This window comes from Terrapene carolina, unplaced genomic scaffold, assembly GCF_002925995.2.
Source record: "Terrapene carolina triunguis isolate 2854851 unplaced genomic scaffold, T_m_triunguis-2.0 Scaffold95, whole genome shotgun sequence".
NCBI classification, from domain to species: Eukaryota; Metazoa; Chordata; order Testudines; family Emydidae; genus Terrapene; species Terrapene triunguis.
In genome coordinates this window covers 43,620,620-43,637,940 of record NW_020664446.1, presented here as the reverse complement: position 1 = coordinate 43,637,940, position 17,321 = coordinate 43,620,620, and the positions used below count along the sequence as shown (strand labels likewise).

At 41.9% G+C, this 17,321-nt stretch overlaps 1 protein-coding gene across 1 annotated transcript in view; it reads left to right on the top strand.

Annotated features, from left to right (window-relative positions):
* Nucleotides 1–257: 257 nt before the first annotated feature.
* TSPAN15 (tetraspanin 15) overlaps nt 258–17,321 on the top strand; it is a 34,713-nt gene continuing 17,649 nt past the window's right edge. Inside the window, exons 1-3 of the mRNA XM_024198125.2 lie at nt 258–493; nt 13,545–13,730; nt 17,166–17,240. Of these exons, the coding sequence (XP_024053893.1) occupies nt 398–493; nt 13,545–13,730; nt 17,166–17,240 (357 nt within the window). The 5' untranslated portion in view covers nt 258–397. The remainder of the gene's footprint in view (nt 494–13,544; nt 13,731–17,165; nt 17,241–17,321) is intronic.

The following is a 17,321-nucleotide window of genomic DNA, read 5'->3' as shown; positions in this document are numbered from 1 at the left end:
ATTAGACTCTTTTAAGCTCTTGACTGAATCGTGCTGTAACTCATCAGCTATAAGCAGAAAGGCTCCACGGTCAGAACACTGAGATTCCGACTTGCTTAGTAGAATTGTTTTCGTTCACAGCTTCAGCCTATGATGGATCGTTTGCCATACGTCGCAGGCTTGTGTTCGCTCTGTATTCTGCATTCTCCCTCCCAGCCCAGTGAAACACACACACTCTGTCGCGCTCACTCATCCCTCCCTGGTCGTCCCCCGCCCCCAGCTGAGCGATAGCTCCTGCGCCGCTGCCACCCAGTGGTGCTGGCCGCGGCTGCGAGACTCCGCCGCCGGCTGGGTGCCGCTCGCGGGCAGGTGGCGGCGGGAGAAGCAGGAAGCGGGCCGGGCCGGGCCGGGGAGCAGGATGGCGGCCGGGGACTCGGAGAACATCCGCTACTGTGCGCGCTTCTCCTACCTCTGCCTCAAGTTCACCCTCATCACCTACTCCACGTTCTTCTGGGTGAGCGCGGGCCGCCGGCCGGGGACTCCCGCGGGCTGGGGCGGGAGCGGGGCGGCCGAGGAGAGACCCCGATCCCCGCTGGGACCGGTCTGCGCGAGAGGGCTAAGTTCACCGCCCTGCCCAGGCGCCGGGAGGCGGCCGGGATACAGCGCCCGCCTGGAGATGCTGCGCTGAAGCGAGCTGGCGCTGCGGGTGCGGTCCTGGAGCCCAGCGCCCCCGGCCCGTGTGGGTGTGCGTGGGGGGAGGGAGGCACCGCCTCTCCAGCCCTGGCAGTGCGCCCTTGTGTTACACCAACAACAAACCAGCAGATACCCCCATGCCAGGGCGAGAGCTGCCCGCGCACTCCGCGGGGCAGAGTTGTTGTTTTTATTTATTTTTGGTTGTTTTTTGGTGGGGGGGGGGGGGGGCGGAACTCTCGAGTCATCCTCAGCGTGGATGTGCGTTCCCGGGGCTCACCTCGTGTGCTGGTCCGTGATGTGCGTGTGAAGGCCAGGGACGTTTCCCCCTTCGGCAGGGTTTAGTGGATGGGCATGGAAGAATTTTGTAACCGAATGAGATCTCTGGCGGCAATGCACCGCATGCCCTAGAAGGACCCTCCGAAGCCTCTGGGGCGCAGTTTTGTGGTTGTCACTGGGTAACAATCAACTGGTTTTGGCAGTTAGCGACTTTCAGAGGTGGAAGGGTGTGGCAGGTGGCATGAAAATCAGTTGTGTACACTAACCATAAAACATTGCTTTGTCTCACTCAGATGGGAGTAGGAAAGCTAAGAAGGGGAAAGACCTCACCCACTAGAGAACCAGTTGTTTTGTGTCTGATTAATGTAGGATGATTTCAATTTTAAGCTTGTGAGTTGTTCAGTGATGTTTCATCTGCTCTGTTCTGTTCTGTGCTTGTAAAAGAGGAAGGTGCAATGTTGTTTGATGTCTTTTTCTGATTTTCATAGGAAAGGTAGTACAAACTCTCCGCTGTGTGATAGTTATACTATTGTGCAAAGCAGCATACCAGCTCTCATAGTGCTTAAGAAAATTGTTCAGGCATGAAGAGAAAGTAGTCTAATAGAGCTTCTGTTGAAAGAGACATCATCCAGGCTGTTACAGCCCAAATCCAATTTACAGGTCTCTCCTTCTCGAAAATGGCAACTTCACCTTTGATATGCATCCTGAGTATGAAACAATGATCAGTGGTGAACACTCATTTAGGTAAAAAAAAAAATGGCAAATTTCTATTTTCAGGGTGTGAAGTTCTGGATTTACAGTAGAATCTGACAGGCTATTTTCTGTGCTGGGAAATGTCACATATGTTGACATTTCAGATTCCTAGATGAGATTTGTTTCTGTCTTTGTCTTCAAAATGCTCCAAATTCAAGACTACTGCATTTCTTGTTTTGAAGATCTGATAATTTTTCCCTAGTAGGGATAGATTTTTAAAGTAAGCCTTTTTGTTTTTAAAGCATGAGTTGGGAGAACATGTTACCTTGGGTTTCTGAGTCTTTATAATGTAGTATCCCTTTAGGTTTTGTTTTGAAGAAACAACTACAATTTGAGGAATAAGTGAAAATCAGAGTATAAAGTACATTGCCTTTAGTTCAGACTTTTTTGGGTATTAGGTATCTTTTAGCCTTTTTTGTTTTATTATTTTTTAATAGAAAATTAACCTTTTCTCCTCCTTGGACTCCTAGTTTCACTCTAGCAACCATTCCCTAAGTAGAACCTTCTGCAAAAAAAGGTCAGGGCAACAATAATTCTAGCCTTCCCACATTAGGATACTTGTCCTAGTAATAACATTTTACTAATTTTGTTCTGTTGTTCTGTGTTCAAAGGGTTTCTAGTAAATTGATTTATACACAGGTATGCCTTCTATTCTTTCTTAAACACCACATTATCTTTTTTTCTGTAAGCAAACTTTCTGTAAAGGCACCCTTGTACTTCATTTACTTGTCTGCTCTTTCATTTGGCATGGTAGGCTTGTTCTAGTGTGGCATAATACATCACTTAATAATACACCACTAAGTAACAGAAAAGTCAGCCCTGGTATCATTGAGTACCTGCCCAGACCAAAGTAGCTTTCAAACACCTTAAGAAACTTAGTCTTTATTTGTAATTCTCCCCTTCCTCCCCCCTGGATTTTCAACTAAGAAAGTATGCTAAACTTGTTCCTCCTATCATATATCAAAATACATAAGGTGCAGTCTAACACCATGGAATAGTTGTTAAAAGGAAATTAGATATAATGTTTTGGTAATTAGAAATGTTAGTTCATAATAATGTTCGGGTGAGCTCAGATTAGCTTATGTGAATGGATTTTGCAAACATATAGTTTACAAAAAAATCCTGAAGAGACAGAATTTAAATTTCTATGTTAATGGAGGAAAGTTTATAAACACTGTATCTTCCTTTAAATAACTCCTTGTCACCCCAGCACAGAGTCCAGGCAGGTTTTACCATGCCACCCCACCCTCAACAAAATTACTGTAAATGTTCCAAAAATGAAAAGAAGAAAAACTATAAATAACAGACCTACAAATATAGAATTCCCAAGGTGTCTATATTTTAGTGATCCTTTCATTTTATTTATTTTAACCTTGTTTATATCTAAATGCTTAACTCATTAATATATTAAGAAGGTGGTTTGGAACTTGAAGTGGGACGGAGGCCACAATGAAAGAACTGTTGGAGGAGGAAAGGATGGGGGCTGATGGCATTTATTCTTGCAGAGGGCTTCCTTTGTTAGTATAATTGTCTTCTTTCACAGATTGAACATATGATGTATTATTTGAAATATGTCACAGGCTTGTGTTCCCTCTAAATTCTCCATTCTCCCAGTCAAGTGAAACAGATCTCCTTACTTGTCCAAATGTGTAATAAGTACCTAAGGCTGAATTCTTTTTTCTGTTATGCTGACACAATCCCACTGACTTCTGTGAGAGTAGAGTTTTGTTCTTTATAGTGAACAACCCTTCTAGCTTGTGAAGGAATTTCAATATGTTATACTCACTTGCTTAAACCTTTATTGACTGTACTTAACTGCCCTATACTTTCCCCTCTGTTAGGGTTATATTTTGTTTCATGCTGAGCACATTCACCTCCCATTTACTTCCATTAGTTTCTGTGGGCGCTACCCTCTTGAGTACACTTGCAAAGCAGCTAGAGAGCTGGCTTACTGGGGCAACTGGGAATTCCTCTAGTGTCAAGAGTTTTGCTAACCTGCAATAGGGGCCAAACCACCTGCTGGCAGTCTCAGCATAGAATTGAGGCAAAGGTAATGTAAAGCTACCTTTACCCCTTGTTTCTCCTGGTAATTGCCAGAATTACTGTTCTTGTAAAAAAATGTAACACAACATTAATGATTTTTTGCAATAATGGGTCAGGGCTGGAGCATTTAATTAAAGAATAAGTATAAAATTTGTAAATTGTAAGACTTTTTTTTCTTAATTTGTGGGTTTGATCAAGCACATGGGTCTCTCCAAATCTAATCCTGTTGCTTGCCACATGTGCATTTTACAGATTTTCTGAGACACATCTGTTTAATTAAACTAATTTTTGCTCCTGTCAACATTATTGAAGATGCACAAAGAAGAATAAAAATAGTCTGAAAAAACTTGTTTTGACTGTCAAAATGAATAAATTTGTTGCAAGGTCCTGTCACTGCTATGGTTTCAACTGTGCGTCTAGAACTCTGTTCAAAAACTGCTGACTTTTCTAGACAACTGATTTCCAACACTTCCAGCTAATGAGGTAGTAGCATAATTTATCTCTCCAATGTGAAGAAGTATTTATGTTATGCTAGCCATAATAACATTATCAATTCCCTTCTCCTCCAAGGCCTGCATCCTAGGTTGGCCTGTAGTAGGGTTTGTAACAATAGTGGGTGTGATGTGAACATAAAGCATTTTACAACACTGTTAGACTGTAATTGAGTTTTGAAACTGGCGTCAAACACGAATACAACCTTAATGTAGATAAGATCTTAGTCACTGATACAGTTTTAAAAAGCTGTTTTTCCAGAGGTTCTAACCATAATTATGTTTTAAAATAAAACCCATTTCCCCCATCCAAGATTTCAGGATGAAAATAATTAGTGCTGATAGTCACAGAATTACTTGACACACTTAAACTTTTGTATGTGAATTAAATAGTAAATTTTGTGCTGGGACCAGTAATTAAGAAACTGCTTTTTCTTCCACTTGGGAAAGTGACTCCACTCTTTTCCACACACACAAAAATACAGAGGATGTCCCTATCCTTTGGTGAGACATATCCAATTAATACAAATCAAGGCCAAATCACTTCTGGTGTGAATAAAATATGATTTGCCAAATTTAAATTCAGTTGTGAAGGGACAGGATGCAAAATATACATACGTCTTTGTGGCCTTGTCTACACTGCCAAGTCTTGTTGCCAAAACTGCCCTTTGTCGACCAAAACAGTGAGTGCATACACACTGCAAGGTGACTTTTGTTGGGAAAAATGCCTGGCTTTGGCGACAAAATTCATCCACCCTCACAAGAGATTTATGTCTTTTTCCTCTACATTTTTGTTGATAAGTGCCAGTGTAGACACCAGGCTTGATTCCATCACTTTAATTAGCCTCCAGGAGGTGTCCCACAATGCCGATCCTGACCGCTGTGGTCATCAGTTTGAACTCCACTGCCCTGCAGCCAGGAAAACAACCATCCTCCCCTCCCTCTTAGAAGCCCCGAGAATTTTTTAAATTCCATTTCCTGCTGGCTCGGTATGGAGAAGTCTCATCACATCTTCCCAGGTGACCTTCGCGGGTTATCGCACCAAACGCTCTCCTGCTTGGACCACTGCAGAGCCGTTGGATCTGCTCAGTATATGAGGAGAGGAGGCTGTGCAGTCCCAGCTGTGCTTGAGCTGTAGGAATTGGGATACCTACAGGCAGATTTCTGGAGGCTTGTGCGACAAGGGCTATGATCGGGACATGCTGCAGTGCCGAGCGAAGATAAAGGAGCTGAGGCAGGTGTACCATAAGGTGAGGGAGGCAAACCATCACTCTGGTACTGCACCTAAGACCTGCCGTTTCTATAAGGAGCTGGATGCTATCCTCAGTGGTGACCCCACCTCCATCGCCAAGAGCCACATGGATACTTCGGAGGGCATGGAGGCAGCGGAAAGAGGACCTAACCGGGAGGATGAAGTTACTGATGAAGAGGTGGAGTTAGATGAGGATGTGCAGCTCCTGTCGGGGTCACCCAGTGGGGCAGGCAGCCAGGACCTGGTCTCCTCTCCAGTGGTGTCTAGCCAGTCTCAGCAATCGCTCTCTGGGGAGCAGGAGATGAGACGCCGGGTAAGTGGTTGTAGCTTGTGTAGTCCGGAGGTGGGTTCAGGGCATAGAAATGTGGGAGGCTGGCTGTGTTTCTGTGAGCTGGACATTTCCCTGTGTTGCTAATCGGTACAGTGAAACTGGGTGTTGATGCACGCTGAGATCTCATGGGAATCCTCCAGAGAGATATCCAGGAAAATTACCTGGAGGTACTCGGTAATCCTCTGCCAAAGGTTCCATGGCAGAGCTGCTTTGTTCCTTCCCCCACTGTAGGAAACTTTCTCACACCTTTCGGCAACCACTTTTGCAGGGACCAAAGCGGCAGACAGGCGAGTAGCATAGGGAGCAGAACAAAAGCCACAAGCATGGAGTAGATGTACCCTCGTTTCCCTGCTTACCCTTGGCAGTGAGATGTCTGCTAGAATGATCCCCGCCTGTGAAAAGTGTGGGAGAATTTTAGAATTTGTTCCCTCGAATGCTGCATCATGAACCTTGCAAAGAGTGTGTGCTCTTCCCCCCTTCTGGAGCGCCCCTCTCCTCCCCCCCCGCCAACACTCACCATGCTTTCGCTGTTCGCAGAGATGTGTACCTGGCTGGGGTCAGTGAAAAAGTGATGGCAATGTTGCAAAAAGTGTATTTAACCGAAATGTTTCAATGCTGTGCATGAATTTAACAATCCTGCTTCTGTGCATTGTCCCCTGTGCTTCACCAGATGTGGCCTTCAGGAACACCCCATGCACCCTGTCTGAGCATCTCCACCAGGTAAGAAAGCATCCAGACGCAGCAAAAAAGACATGTTCTGGGAGGTCCTGCAGTGCTCCAATGCAGAAAAGAGGGAACACAAGGAGTACTGGGAAGCCGAATAGCATGACAGAAAAGAGACTCACGCATTTGTTAAGAACGGAACTGAGTGAATGATTAAAGTAATGGAGGAGAAAACGCATATGCTGAAGTCCTTAATAATGCTGCAGACTGAGAAGACAAGTGCTCCACCTCCACTGCAGAGTATTCAGAACTATTGTCCATGCACTCCGCCTGCACATTCCTTTCCACTCTCTGGGACTTCTCGGTTTCCCTTTCACTCCACCCCCTCAGAGAACTTTCACAATGATAGCTGGACCTACACACAGTTGTGAAAAGTCTGTCGTTCTCTGGTTCCTCCTTTCCCACCAAGCATCTGTGTGTTTCTGTGTGCTGTTTCTTGTGCAATAAAAGCAAAGTTTTATAATGGTAAATCATCTTTATTTATTTCCTACAAATTGAGATAGCAGGCTCTACCAATACATGAACTGGCAATTTAATCACTTCCTTACTGGAATATAAGGCCCCCAAATGTCACCATTGTCCCCTAGAAAACTACATGTAATGTAACATTGAAGCACCTCTGACAGAGATATGTTACTGGTGATCATTGTCAAAGTGCTGCCTTAAAACATCCCTGATTCGAATAGCCCCCTTCTGGGCTCCTCTGACAGCCCTGGTATCTGGCTGCTCAAAATCAGTGGCCAAGCAGTCTGCCTCAACACTCTACCCCTGAGCAAACCTTTCCACCCTTAGCTTCACAAAGATTATGCAACATACAGCACGCGGCTATGACCATGGGAATATTATCCTCAGTGAGGTCTAACCTGCCATAAAGGCATCACCAGCGTGCCTTTAATCTGCCAAAGGCATATTCAACTGTCATCCGGCACCTACTGAGCCTGTTGTTGAACCGCTCCTTACTGCTGTCCAAGTGTCCCATGTAAGGTTTCATGAACCATGGCTGTAAGGGGTACGTAGGATCCCCCTGGATCACTATGGGCATTTCAACATCCCCCACTGTAATCTTTTGGTTTGGAAAGAAAGTCCCCGCTTGAAGCTTTCTGTACAGGCCGGTGTTCCTGAAGATGCATGTGTTATGCACCTTTCCAGACCACCCCACAATGATGTCAGTGAAACGCCCATGGTGATCCACAAGCGCCTGCAACACCATGAAATACTCCTTCCTATTGATGTACTCTGTCTCAAGGTGGTCTGGTGCCAAAATGGGAATATGTGTGGCCACCTATCACCCCTCCACCGTTAGGGAAACCCATTTCTGCAAAGCCATCCACTATTTCATGCACATTTCCCAGAGTCATGGTCCAGGACGTGATTTATTGCCCTTAACGCAGCTTCAACGTCGACTTCCCCACTCCAAACTGATTCGTGACCGACGGTAGCAGTCTGAACTCGCCAGCTTCCACATAGCGATTGCCACACGCTTCTCTACCGAGAAAGTAGGTCTCATTCTAGTGTCCTTGCTCCGCAGATCTGGGGTGAGCTCTGCACGCAGTTCCAGGAAGGTGGCTTTCCGTATCCGAAAGTTCTGTAGCCACTGCTCCTCATCCCACATCTGCATGATGATACGATCCCACCATTCAGTTCTTGCTTCCTGAGCCCAAAAGCAACGATCTACCCTATGCACCTACTCTGTGAATGCCAAAAGCAATCTAAAGTTGCTCCTATCCATATCACGCAGAATGTTGGGCGCCTGCGAGTCTTCCTCAGTTAGGAACTTCACGATTAATGGCACTGCCATCTGCAAAGTCTTCATGACAGTTAACAGAGCATAGGCGAGCAGGGCAGGATCCAGCCCTTCTCACAAAGATGCCAGGCTGCACAGCAAAGAAGGGCCATTGCAAAAAATGCTGCAAAAAAAGCCAGAAGATCCTTGAGTGCTGGGACAGAAAGCAATGCATCATGGGACATTTAGCCCTGTCCCAAAATACGCTGTGATCCACCGTGATTTGCTGGTTATGATTATAAAAATAAATATATGGAGATATACCTATATCTCATAGAACTGGAAGGGACCCTGAAAGGTCATCAAGTCCAGCCCCCTGCCTTCACTAGCAGGACCAAGTACTGATTTTTGCCCCAGATCCCTAGGTGGCACCCTCAAGGATTGAGCTCACAACCCTGGGTTTAGTAGGCCAATGCTCAAACCACTGAGCTATCCCTCCCCATGCCATTTATATGCATGTATCATTTTTTATTTGAAGTTATAAGTATTGGTTCTATACCTGGATTTCAAATGTTTGCTCCTGGAGTAACACCCACAAGGTAGTTAGCCAGCACATCTTGGAGGTACTATTCAAATTGAGTGGCCCATCAAAAGAACATTTAAGTGATAATGAACCATGGGAGATGCCTATTACACTTAATGGAATTTCCTGCAATGACTAAGTGAAATGCATGGACATGTGACTTGTCCATGTGACTCCAACCACCATCTTGTTACTGTACTTTTCCACAGTAAGAACAATGGGATACTCTCCACATGGCAGAAGATATCAAAGGCTCTGGAAACACCTCTGTTTTGCCTCTTTTCTGCTCCAGCCTCTGGACTATGAACTTACATTAATGGAAGCATTCTAACCAAGGAATTGAGGACCTTCCAATGAGTTGGAAGCAGCCAGAGACTTGACTTAAGCCATCACTTTATTCCATCACTGCTACGAGCCTGAACCAAGAACTTTGCAATTATTGTATGTATTTGATTCCTTTAACTAATTTTAACTCTCACCTTTCTTTCTTTCTTTTTATGAATAGACCTTTAGATTTTAGATACTAAAGGATTGGCATCAGCGTGATTTTTGGGTAAGATCTGGGTTATATATTGATCTGGGTGTGTGGCTGGTCCTTTGGGATCAGGAGACTCTTTTATTTGATGAGACTGGTTGTAAAGAACCACTCACCTTTAAATCCAGTGTTTTTAGTGGTGATATAAGAACTGGAATGTCTAAGGAAACTGCTTTTATGACTTCTTGTTAGCCAGTGTGGTGAAACAGAAGTTTACTTTTGTTGCTGGTTTGGTATATCCTATGGGGGATTAGCCACCAGTCTTGGGGTGTGTCTACCCTATTTCTCATCAGTTTTTCCTGAATTTGGCATCCTAAGTTGTGGCCCCCAAAGGCACGGTTACAGGTGTTGTGCTGGACTGTGGGATAGGTACCCACAGTGCATTGCTCACATTGTTGATGTTGGTGCCCCCACTGTGGACGTGATCTGCTGACAGAGGGAGCAAGTGTGAACACGAAATTGCGATTTTTATTATGTCGACATTTGGGTGTCGACATCACTTTTGTCGACACAAATTGGTAGCGTAGACATGGCCTATGTGTGGTTTAGATTTCTGCAGCAGCTGGAAGGAGGAGAAGAGTGAACACTGGCAGAAAAGGGTAAGTTGGAGGGGTTAAAGTCCTTTCCCAAACTGTTACCTCCTGGTTGAGGCAAAGCAATGATGCTGGTTTTTTTAGCCATCTAGGCTGTGAGTTTTGTTTTTTGATGGTTTGCTAATAGAAATAATGAGTACAGTAATAAAGCTGGTTTATTATGCACATTTTACAAAAAAATATTGCACCTGTGTGTAAGAGAAGTGCACACGAGGACAAGTTTATTCAAGTAATGGTATTGTTGGATAGAGGGGTAATTCGTATATACTCGATCATAAGCTGGTTCATTTATAAGCCGACCCAGATGGATAAGTAAAAATGGAAAATTTTTATAACCCGTTCATAAGCCGATCCTATAATTCAGGGGTCAGCAAACATTGGCTCCCAGGCCATCAGGATAAGCCACTGGTGGGCCGAGATGGTTTGTTTATCTCTAGTGTCCGCAGCATGCCTTTCCTAGCAGAGTATACTTAGTGTAACTGCAAGTCTATAATAGGTTTAAATTATCTGCAGTAGTAGGGAGTTTGAACAGTGTATAGTAAAGTGTTGTAAAATTTACAATTTCTAAGCTACTAGCTATGTTTGCTAGTGCAAACATACACCTGAAACTTGTTTTTCAGCTCTTACAATGTATACAATTCAAGAGATTATTGTGGACAGATTTCTTATTTTCTTTTTAAACAAACTAATTCCAAACAAGAAACATTGTATACCAGATTTCACTCTGGAGTAGATTTTATTGTTGAAATGTAAGTTCCTGAAAGTTGGAGTTTGTAATGGAAAAACTGACACAGTCCTAACTGTGGTGGCTGTAAGAGGCTTTGATATAGCAGAGTGTAAAGCAGGCATTTGAAATCATGGCAGATCTGAAGGTGCTGATTTATCAAATTCAGATTTAGACCTGTACAACCGCAGCAGTGTGTAAAAGAAAAAGCGGTGCTGTTTCTGGGCAGTAACACTAGGAACTTTATTGGCTTAATAGTGAGTTTATCTATTCTTAAAAGGGCACATTTTTAACTTTTTATTGCAAATCATTTCACTGCATATTTATTTTTAAGGTCTTGGATAGGAAGATCTAACACACAAATTAATATAAAACTTTAAGCCAAGTAAGGAATATAGGGCTGTAAGGCTAGCCAAACCCAGATGTATATATTTTAACAAAAAAGGTATTTTCTAGACATTTATTTGTTATATTAATATGCATGCTATAATAGCCGAAAAGCTGCAATTTATCCATTAAGTTGGTACTCAAGATTTTTGATAAGACACTGTTTAAGGGGTGAACTTGAAAAATCATATACAATTGTATTCAAGTGATGAGAGACAGATTTTAAATAAACACAGGAATAATCCATTTGTGTGTTCTGTTATTGGCTTTTAGCAAACTATTTTCCTCATCTCAGAGTTCTTTGTAAACTGCAATAACCTCAAAGCATTATTCAGTATCAACATTTTTAGAATAAGATTAAAATACTACATTACATAATAATTCTTTTAAAATTAATGGACTTTGCAAATCTACTATTATACAATTACTATTATAAGGTTTATTGAAGATTCTTTGGGTTGTTTGCCAATGTTCCTAAGTTTCATACCAGCTAGAGTAATATGAATTGTTATGATAAATAATATAATTTATAACTGATAATTCAAAACATTTTGCTTTTTAAAAGCTAAACTAACATTAGAGATCAGCCTTCTAAAGATGTAAAACCAGTTAAAAATAGCTAGAGTAGAAAAGGGCTTGTAATGTAAATAGTAAAGTTGAATAAGCGCTCTGTCTTTTCTCTTCTGTGATTCATAAACTCCCTTATACAAAAGGCACTCTGAATTGAGGGAAGGGTGTTAGCTTGAATTCAGTCTTATTGATTTAGTTATTTAATGGTTGAATTCAACAAGACAGTGATAATTGTTAATGCACAAAGAGAAAAAGACATTAATATCAAGTATACCATGTATAGAAGTGTTGTGTGGGTGAGATTTGCTATGGCAGCAAAAGGATCAAGAACTTGCAAAGCTCTTGGAAGTTACATAGTATTACTGGCTATGTCTACACTACAGACCTTACCGTGGCACAGAAGCTGCACCACGGTAAGGTCTCCTGCGCTCTTTGCCAATTGGAGAGAGCTCTCCCGTTGGCATAATTCAACCACCCCCAACGACTGGCAGTAGCTATGTTGGAGGAAGAGCGCCTCCCGTCGACATAGCGCTGTCCACAACAGGCACTTGTGTCTGTCAGGGAAGTGTTTTTTCACACCCCTGACCGAAAAAAGTTTTACTGACAAAAGTGCTAGTGTAGACATAGCCTCACAAGAGTAATAGAAGCTGTGACTAAATACACGTGTCCATAGCTAATATGAGTCCAAATGCAATTATCTTGTGGACTGAATAGTAGAGAATTTGAATTGGCAGGCTGAAATAGCCACACAAGAGCAGAATAACAAGTCTAATATTTTTTTCCTGAAAGCTTGCATTTATGATGTAAAGGGGAAAATTGCTAATCTTGGGAAAATTGAATTATTAGAGTAACAGTCATGCCTATGGTTTAAAGATACTTACATTTGACTCTTCCCAACTATAATAAAACATTCTACTGTTTTTGACTATCTAATCTCAAATTTTATTTTGGGATAGCTAAGAAAATCCACTATATTAAACCTGCCAGGGAAAATGTTTGAAAGAAATGTGAAGTCCTCTAGAACTGTTGCTCATCCTCTGTTTAACATGAAGTAATATACAGACTTTTTTGCAAGTCTGACATACAAGTAGGAAGATCTGGTCTACAAGGAACATAAAATTCTCTCTTCAAATTCAGTTGGCGGAGGGAAGGAAAAAAGGCAGGTTGGTAAAACTTACACATGGACTAAGCCCTTGTACATCTTATGCAGAGTTTTGCTAAGTGGAAAAATGCCTGTGTGACTGTTATTGTCAAAATATGGAGCTATCAGACTGCCTCCCAAAACAGTATTGTTTGTCAGAGGTGGCCAAGGTTTATCCAATTAAGTGGAAAACGAGAAGGAGCCTTTGCACTGGAAGATAATTGGAACTGAATGATGCTTAACCAAATATTAGTCCTGTCTTTCCTAGAAAATCCTTCTTTGTATTGAGCCTAAGCATGCACTGTAGAAGTCAGTGGGAGTTTTGTTACTGATGTTAGTGGAGTATCTATAGGTCCAGTATCTATAGTAAACTTTTTGTTTATCAACTTTTCATAATTCTCTTGGCATGAAGTGGTGTGCAAATGAATAACTATGTACAGGGCCACTTTGAACTTATTTGCTTGCAGTGTACTTTAATTTTGGGGTCTGTATGATCTGCAAAGAGAACATTATACAAGTTAAATTTAGAGACCAGTACTTTTAAGTTTTTTCCTTAACCTAGTGCACAGTAATTGTAGAAGTAAATGATTTGTAATTAATTCCAAAGCAATTAGTGACAATATTTGTATATGACAAGAAGTGACAAAGACAAATTTAATATAATTCATCAAATGACATCTCTGTATTTAAGGTAAATATTATTATTTGAAACAAAAATAACACCTGTTTTTCTTTTTTTCATTGCAGTTGATAGGAGCACTTGTTCTTGCTATTGGAATTTATGCAGAAGTTGAAAGACAGAAGTATAAAACCCTTGAAAGTGCCTTTCTAGCCCCAGCAATTATTTTAATACTTTTGGGCATTGTAATGTTTGTTGTATCGTTTGTGGGTGTATTGGCTTCTTTAAGAGACAATATATGCCTTCTTCAAGCAGTAAGTACTCTCGTTTTTTACTGTCTTTTATAGTTTTTGTATTTTTAGACATTACTTGAACTCAGCCTCCCTAACCATTGCTTCATCTATCTTTTATAACATTGTATAAAAAACACAATATTTTTTCCTCTCCTTCAATTAAATAATAGAGAGAAACTATGTAAAGGAAGGCTGGTACACACAACTTTAGAAGCAATACAATCAAGTCACTTTTTTTACTTTAAACATTTTAAATCCTTTATAACAATCTGTTCTTACGAATATTTCATTGCACAGGTATCTTTGTAATGAATAATCTGGATTATTATTTAATATGTACAAGTGGGATTTTCACAAGTGCTCAGCATTGGCCCAGCTCTGCTCCCACTGAAATCATTATTGACTTCTGTGGGAGCAGAGTTCAGCCAATGCTGAGCACTTTTGAAAATCTCATCGTGTGTGTGCACAGCGCAATGAGTGAACAAATGATGAATAAATAAAAATGTCAAAGATTGAGAGATTAGATTGTTTATTTATAAGTAGAATTAATATTATGAATACTTGTAATATTTTCTAATTAGTAGTAAGGTAATAAGATTCCCATCATCATAGTATCTGGTCTCACTTTATATACCTGGAGATTAGAAATGTACCAAACAGCATCTTCTAAAAACAAAGAGCATATTCTTTGCAGTCCTGTGTAGCAGTAAACTGAGCTTCTCTCAAGTGATCTATGTCAGATGAAAGTTGTAAATAAACAGTTTTAAGAGATTCCAAGGCTTACAGCTAGAGAAAAGCTAAATAAAGGGATATCCTATAACTCACTTTAAAAGACGGTGAATGCCTAGTGATATCTAATTCTAGAAGGTTCACCACTATGGCCTTGGCTACACTTGGCAATTCACAGCGCTGCTGCGAAGCGCGAGTGTCGTCGCGCCGCCAGCGCTGCGAGAGCTCTCTCGCAGCGCTGTAAGTACTCCACCTCTCCGAGGGGAGTAGCTTGCAGCGCTGTGAACGAGCGTGCAGCGCTGCAGGCACTGATTACACTGGCGCTTTACAGCGCTGCACTCGTTGTGCTCGGGGGGGGGGGCGTTTTCACACCCCTGAGCACAAGTTGCAGCGCAGTACAGCACCAGTGTAGCCAAGGCCTATGAATGCCCTACCTCAAACTTGTGTGAGCTTCACCCTTGAAAAAGATAGCTGAAGCAATCTTTCTATGTGTTGTTGATATAACCGCACCTAGGAGGAGAATCAGTCTTTGATGAGATAACTGGGACCTAGAGAAGTAAGGGCTTTATAGGTAATAACCCCAATCATGAATAGGCGGTCAAAGTGGATTGCACTGACTGACGCTTACAAATAGCCGTCTAAGTTAGCCCCAGGTACACTGTGTGCCATTTGTGTAACCTAATGATAACAAAGGCATGTATTGTGGTGAGGACTGCATTTGAGAGGAAATGGCACAATCTCTTGGCCAGCTGAAAATGAAAGAAAAAATATCTGGCCACTGCTACTATTTGAGAACAGAGAAGAGTAGAACCTTGAAACTGTGAACTACTTCGATAGATGGATTTTGCAGCCGTTCTCAAACTGTGGGTTGGGACCCCAAAGTGGGTTGCAACTCTGTTTTAATGGGGTCACGAGGGCTGGCTTAGACTTGCTGGGGCCTGGGGCCAAACCCCAAGGCCCTTTCGAAATGTGGCCCTGCGAACATGGGTGGAGGACTCAGGAGGAGCAGGGGCAGCCGCACAGCTGGAGAGAAGCGGCGGTTTCCCCTTCAAAGCGCCGCTTCTCTCCGTCCGGCTGCGCGGCTGCCCAGTGCTCCTCCTGAGTCCTCCGGCTGCGTTCCCCATGCTCCCGCCACCCACACCGCCCGCCTGCTCCCCCGCCCCCACAGTGCAGCTCCTCCCCCACTCCATGCATCTGAAGAAGTGAAGTTTTTTACCCACGAAAGCTTATGCCCAAATAAATCTGTTAGTCTTTAAGGTGCCACCGGACTCCTTGTTGTTTTTGTGGATACAGACTAACACGGCTACCCCCTGATACTAGACTCAGACTGAATCTAAACAAGTTGGCTCACATCCAAATCTCTGTCTACCATTCATTGAGGAAAGCAGGGGGAATGGTTCTGTGGGGTTCATTGAAAAGGAGATGTACAACTGCGTATTCAGTATATTGATGACATTGTAGCACATAGCTCCTCAAAGTCTTAGAGCTGAGATCCCTGAGGAGGAAACAGCAGTAACCTAGCACTTCTCTGCTATTTCTGTGAAAGAATGAGTGTAGCTATTTGAGGGCAATTCCATTCACCCCTGCAGAGTGCTGTGGTCACAAACTTAAGTTATAAACATAAATTACAATAAGGAAAACGTATAAACACAATTTTTATTCACCTGTCAAATTTTATTTACTGAATAGTTAAATGTGATACATAATGTAGGCTAAAATGATGGGTGATTGTGATTTTAAAAAGTACACTGGAAATTGACAGATACAGTACAGATACAGATAAAACTGCCGAGAATCTGAGGTTGAATGATCATAGTCTCTAATTGTACAGCGGTATTGCTTCCCGTTCTATGGCAGGAAAGTTTACCATGGATTTGAACCATGAAGGTTCATGGTGCTTCTTTCTTAGACTAATTCTGTCTCTAGCAGAGAAAAGGACTTCAATCTGTAGTAGTTCCAGGTCGTTCACAACAGTCTGAATAAACTCAGTTTATTAATGTGGGCAGTCTGCAGTGTTTACTTCTGGGACTTGTTTACTCTTGGTATGGGTTTGTGTTCACAAGTGACAAACTGTATTTTCCTGGTTGGGGGTTGGGAGAGGAAGGAATAGGTCAGAAGCAGGAAGTACGAAAATTTCCCGTGCTCTATCCACATAGTACAGCACTAGTTTTTGCCCTCATGTTTTTGAAAAAGGGAAGTGTGGTGGTAGTTAACATCTGATCCTCTTAAAGTGCTCTCACTTTGCTATCAAATGTACTAAGTCCCAGATTTGGCTGACTTTGAATACTACTGATCTTTTCAGGAAGCACAAAAACATAATGTTCTGTGTTTGTTTTAGCAATTTGTTAATATGCTATTCCAAGAGCTATGATGCTGTTATAAAGAGAGGAAGAGGTGCTTTGGCATGGTAAATGCAATGCAAGTTTTAAAAAAGCTATATTAATTTCAATTCAGTTGAAAACAGGAAAATCAATTTTCAGTGTTGCCAAATGGAAAAAGGTACAATTAGTAATATGGGGGAAAGAATCTCTCAAACCACAGTTTATATATATATATTTTAACCTTGAGTTTTCCTGTTGTCTTTCAAAAGTACATCGAGATTTTGAAAATTGTTCAGTATGTTGGAGGTTAAAAATTCCTGATTTAAAGCAGAATAATTGAAGGAATAACTGAGGAAATTTAATCCTAAACTTATTTAGGATATTTTTTTGCAATTACATTTTGCAGTTTATGTACATCCTTGGTATTTGTCTCTTGATTGAACTGGTTGGTGGAGTTGTGGCACTAATCTTCAGAAATCAGGTAAGCAAAATTAGTTTACATTTTTATTCCTTAGTAATATTATGACAATATGCAAATATGTGGCTACACTGTTTAGAGGGT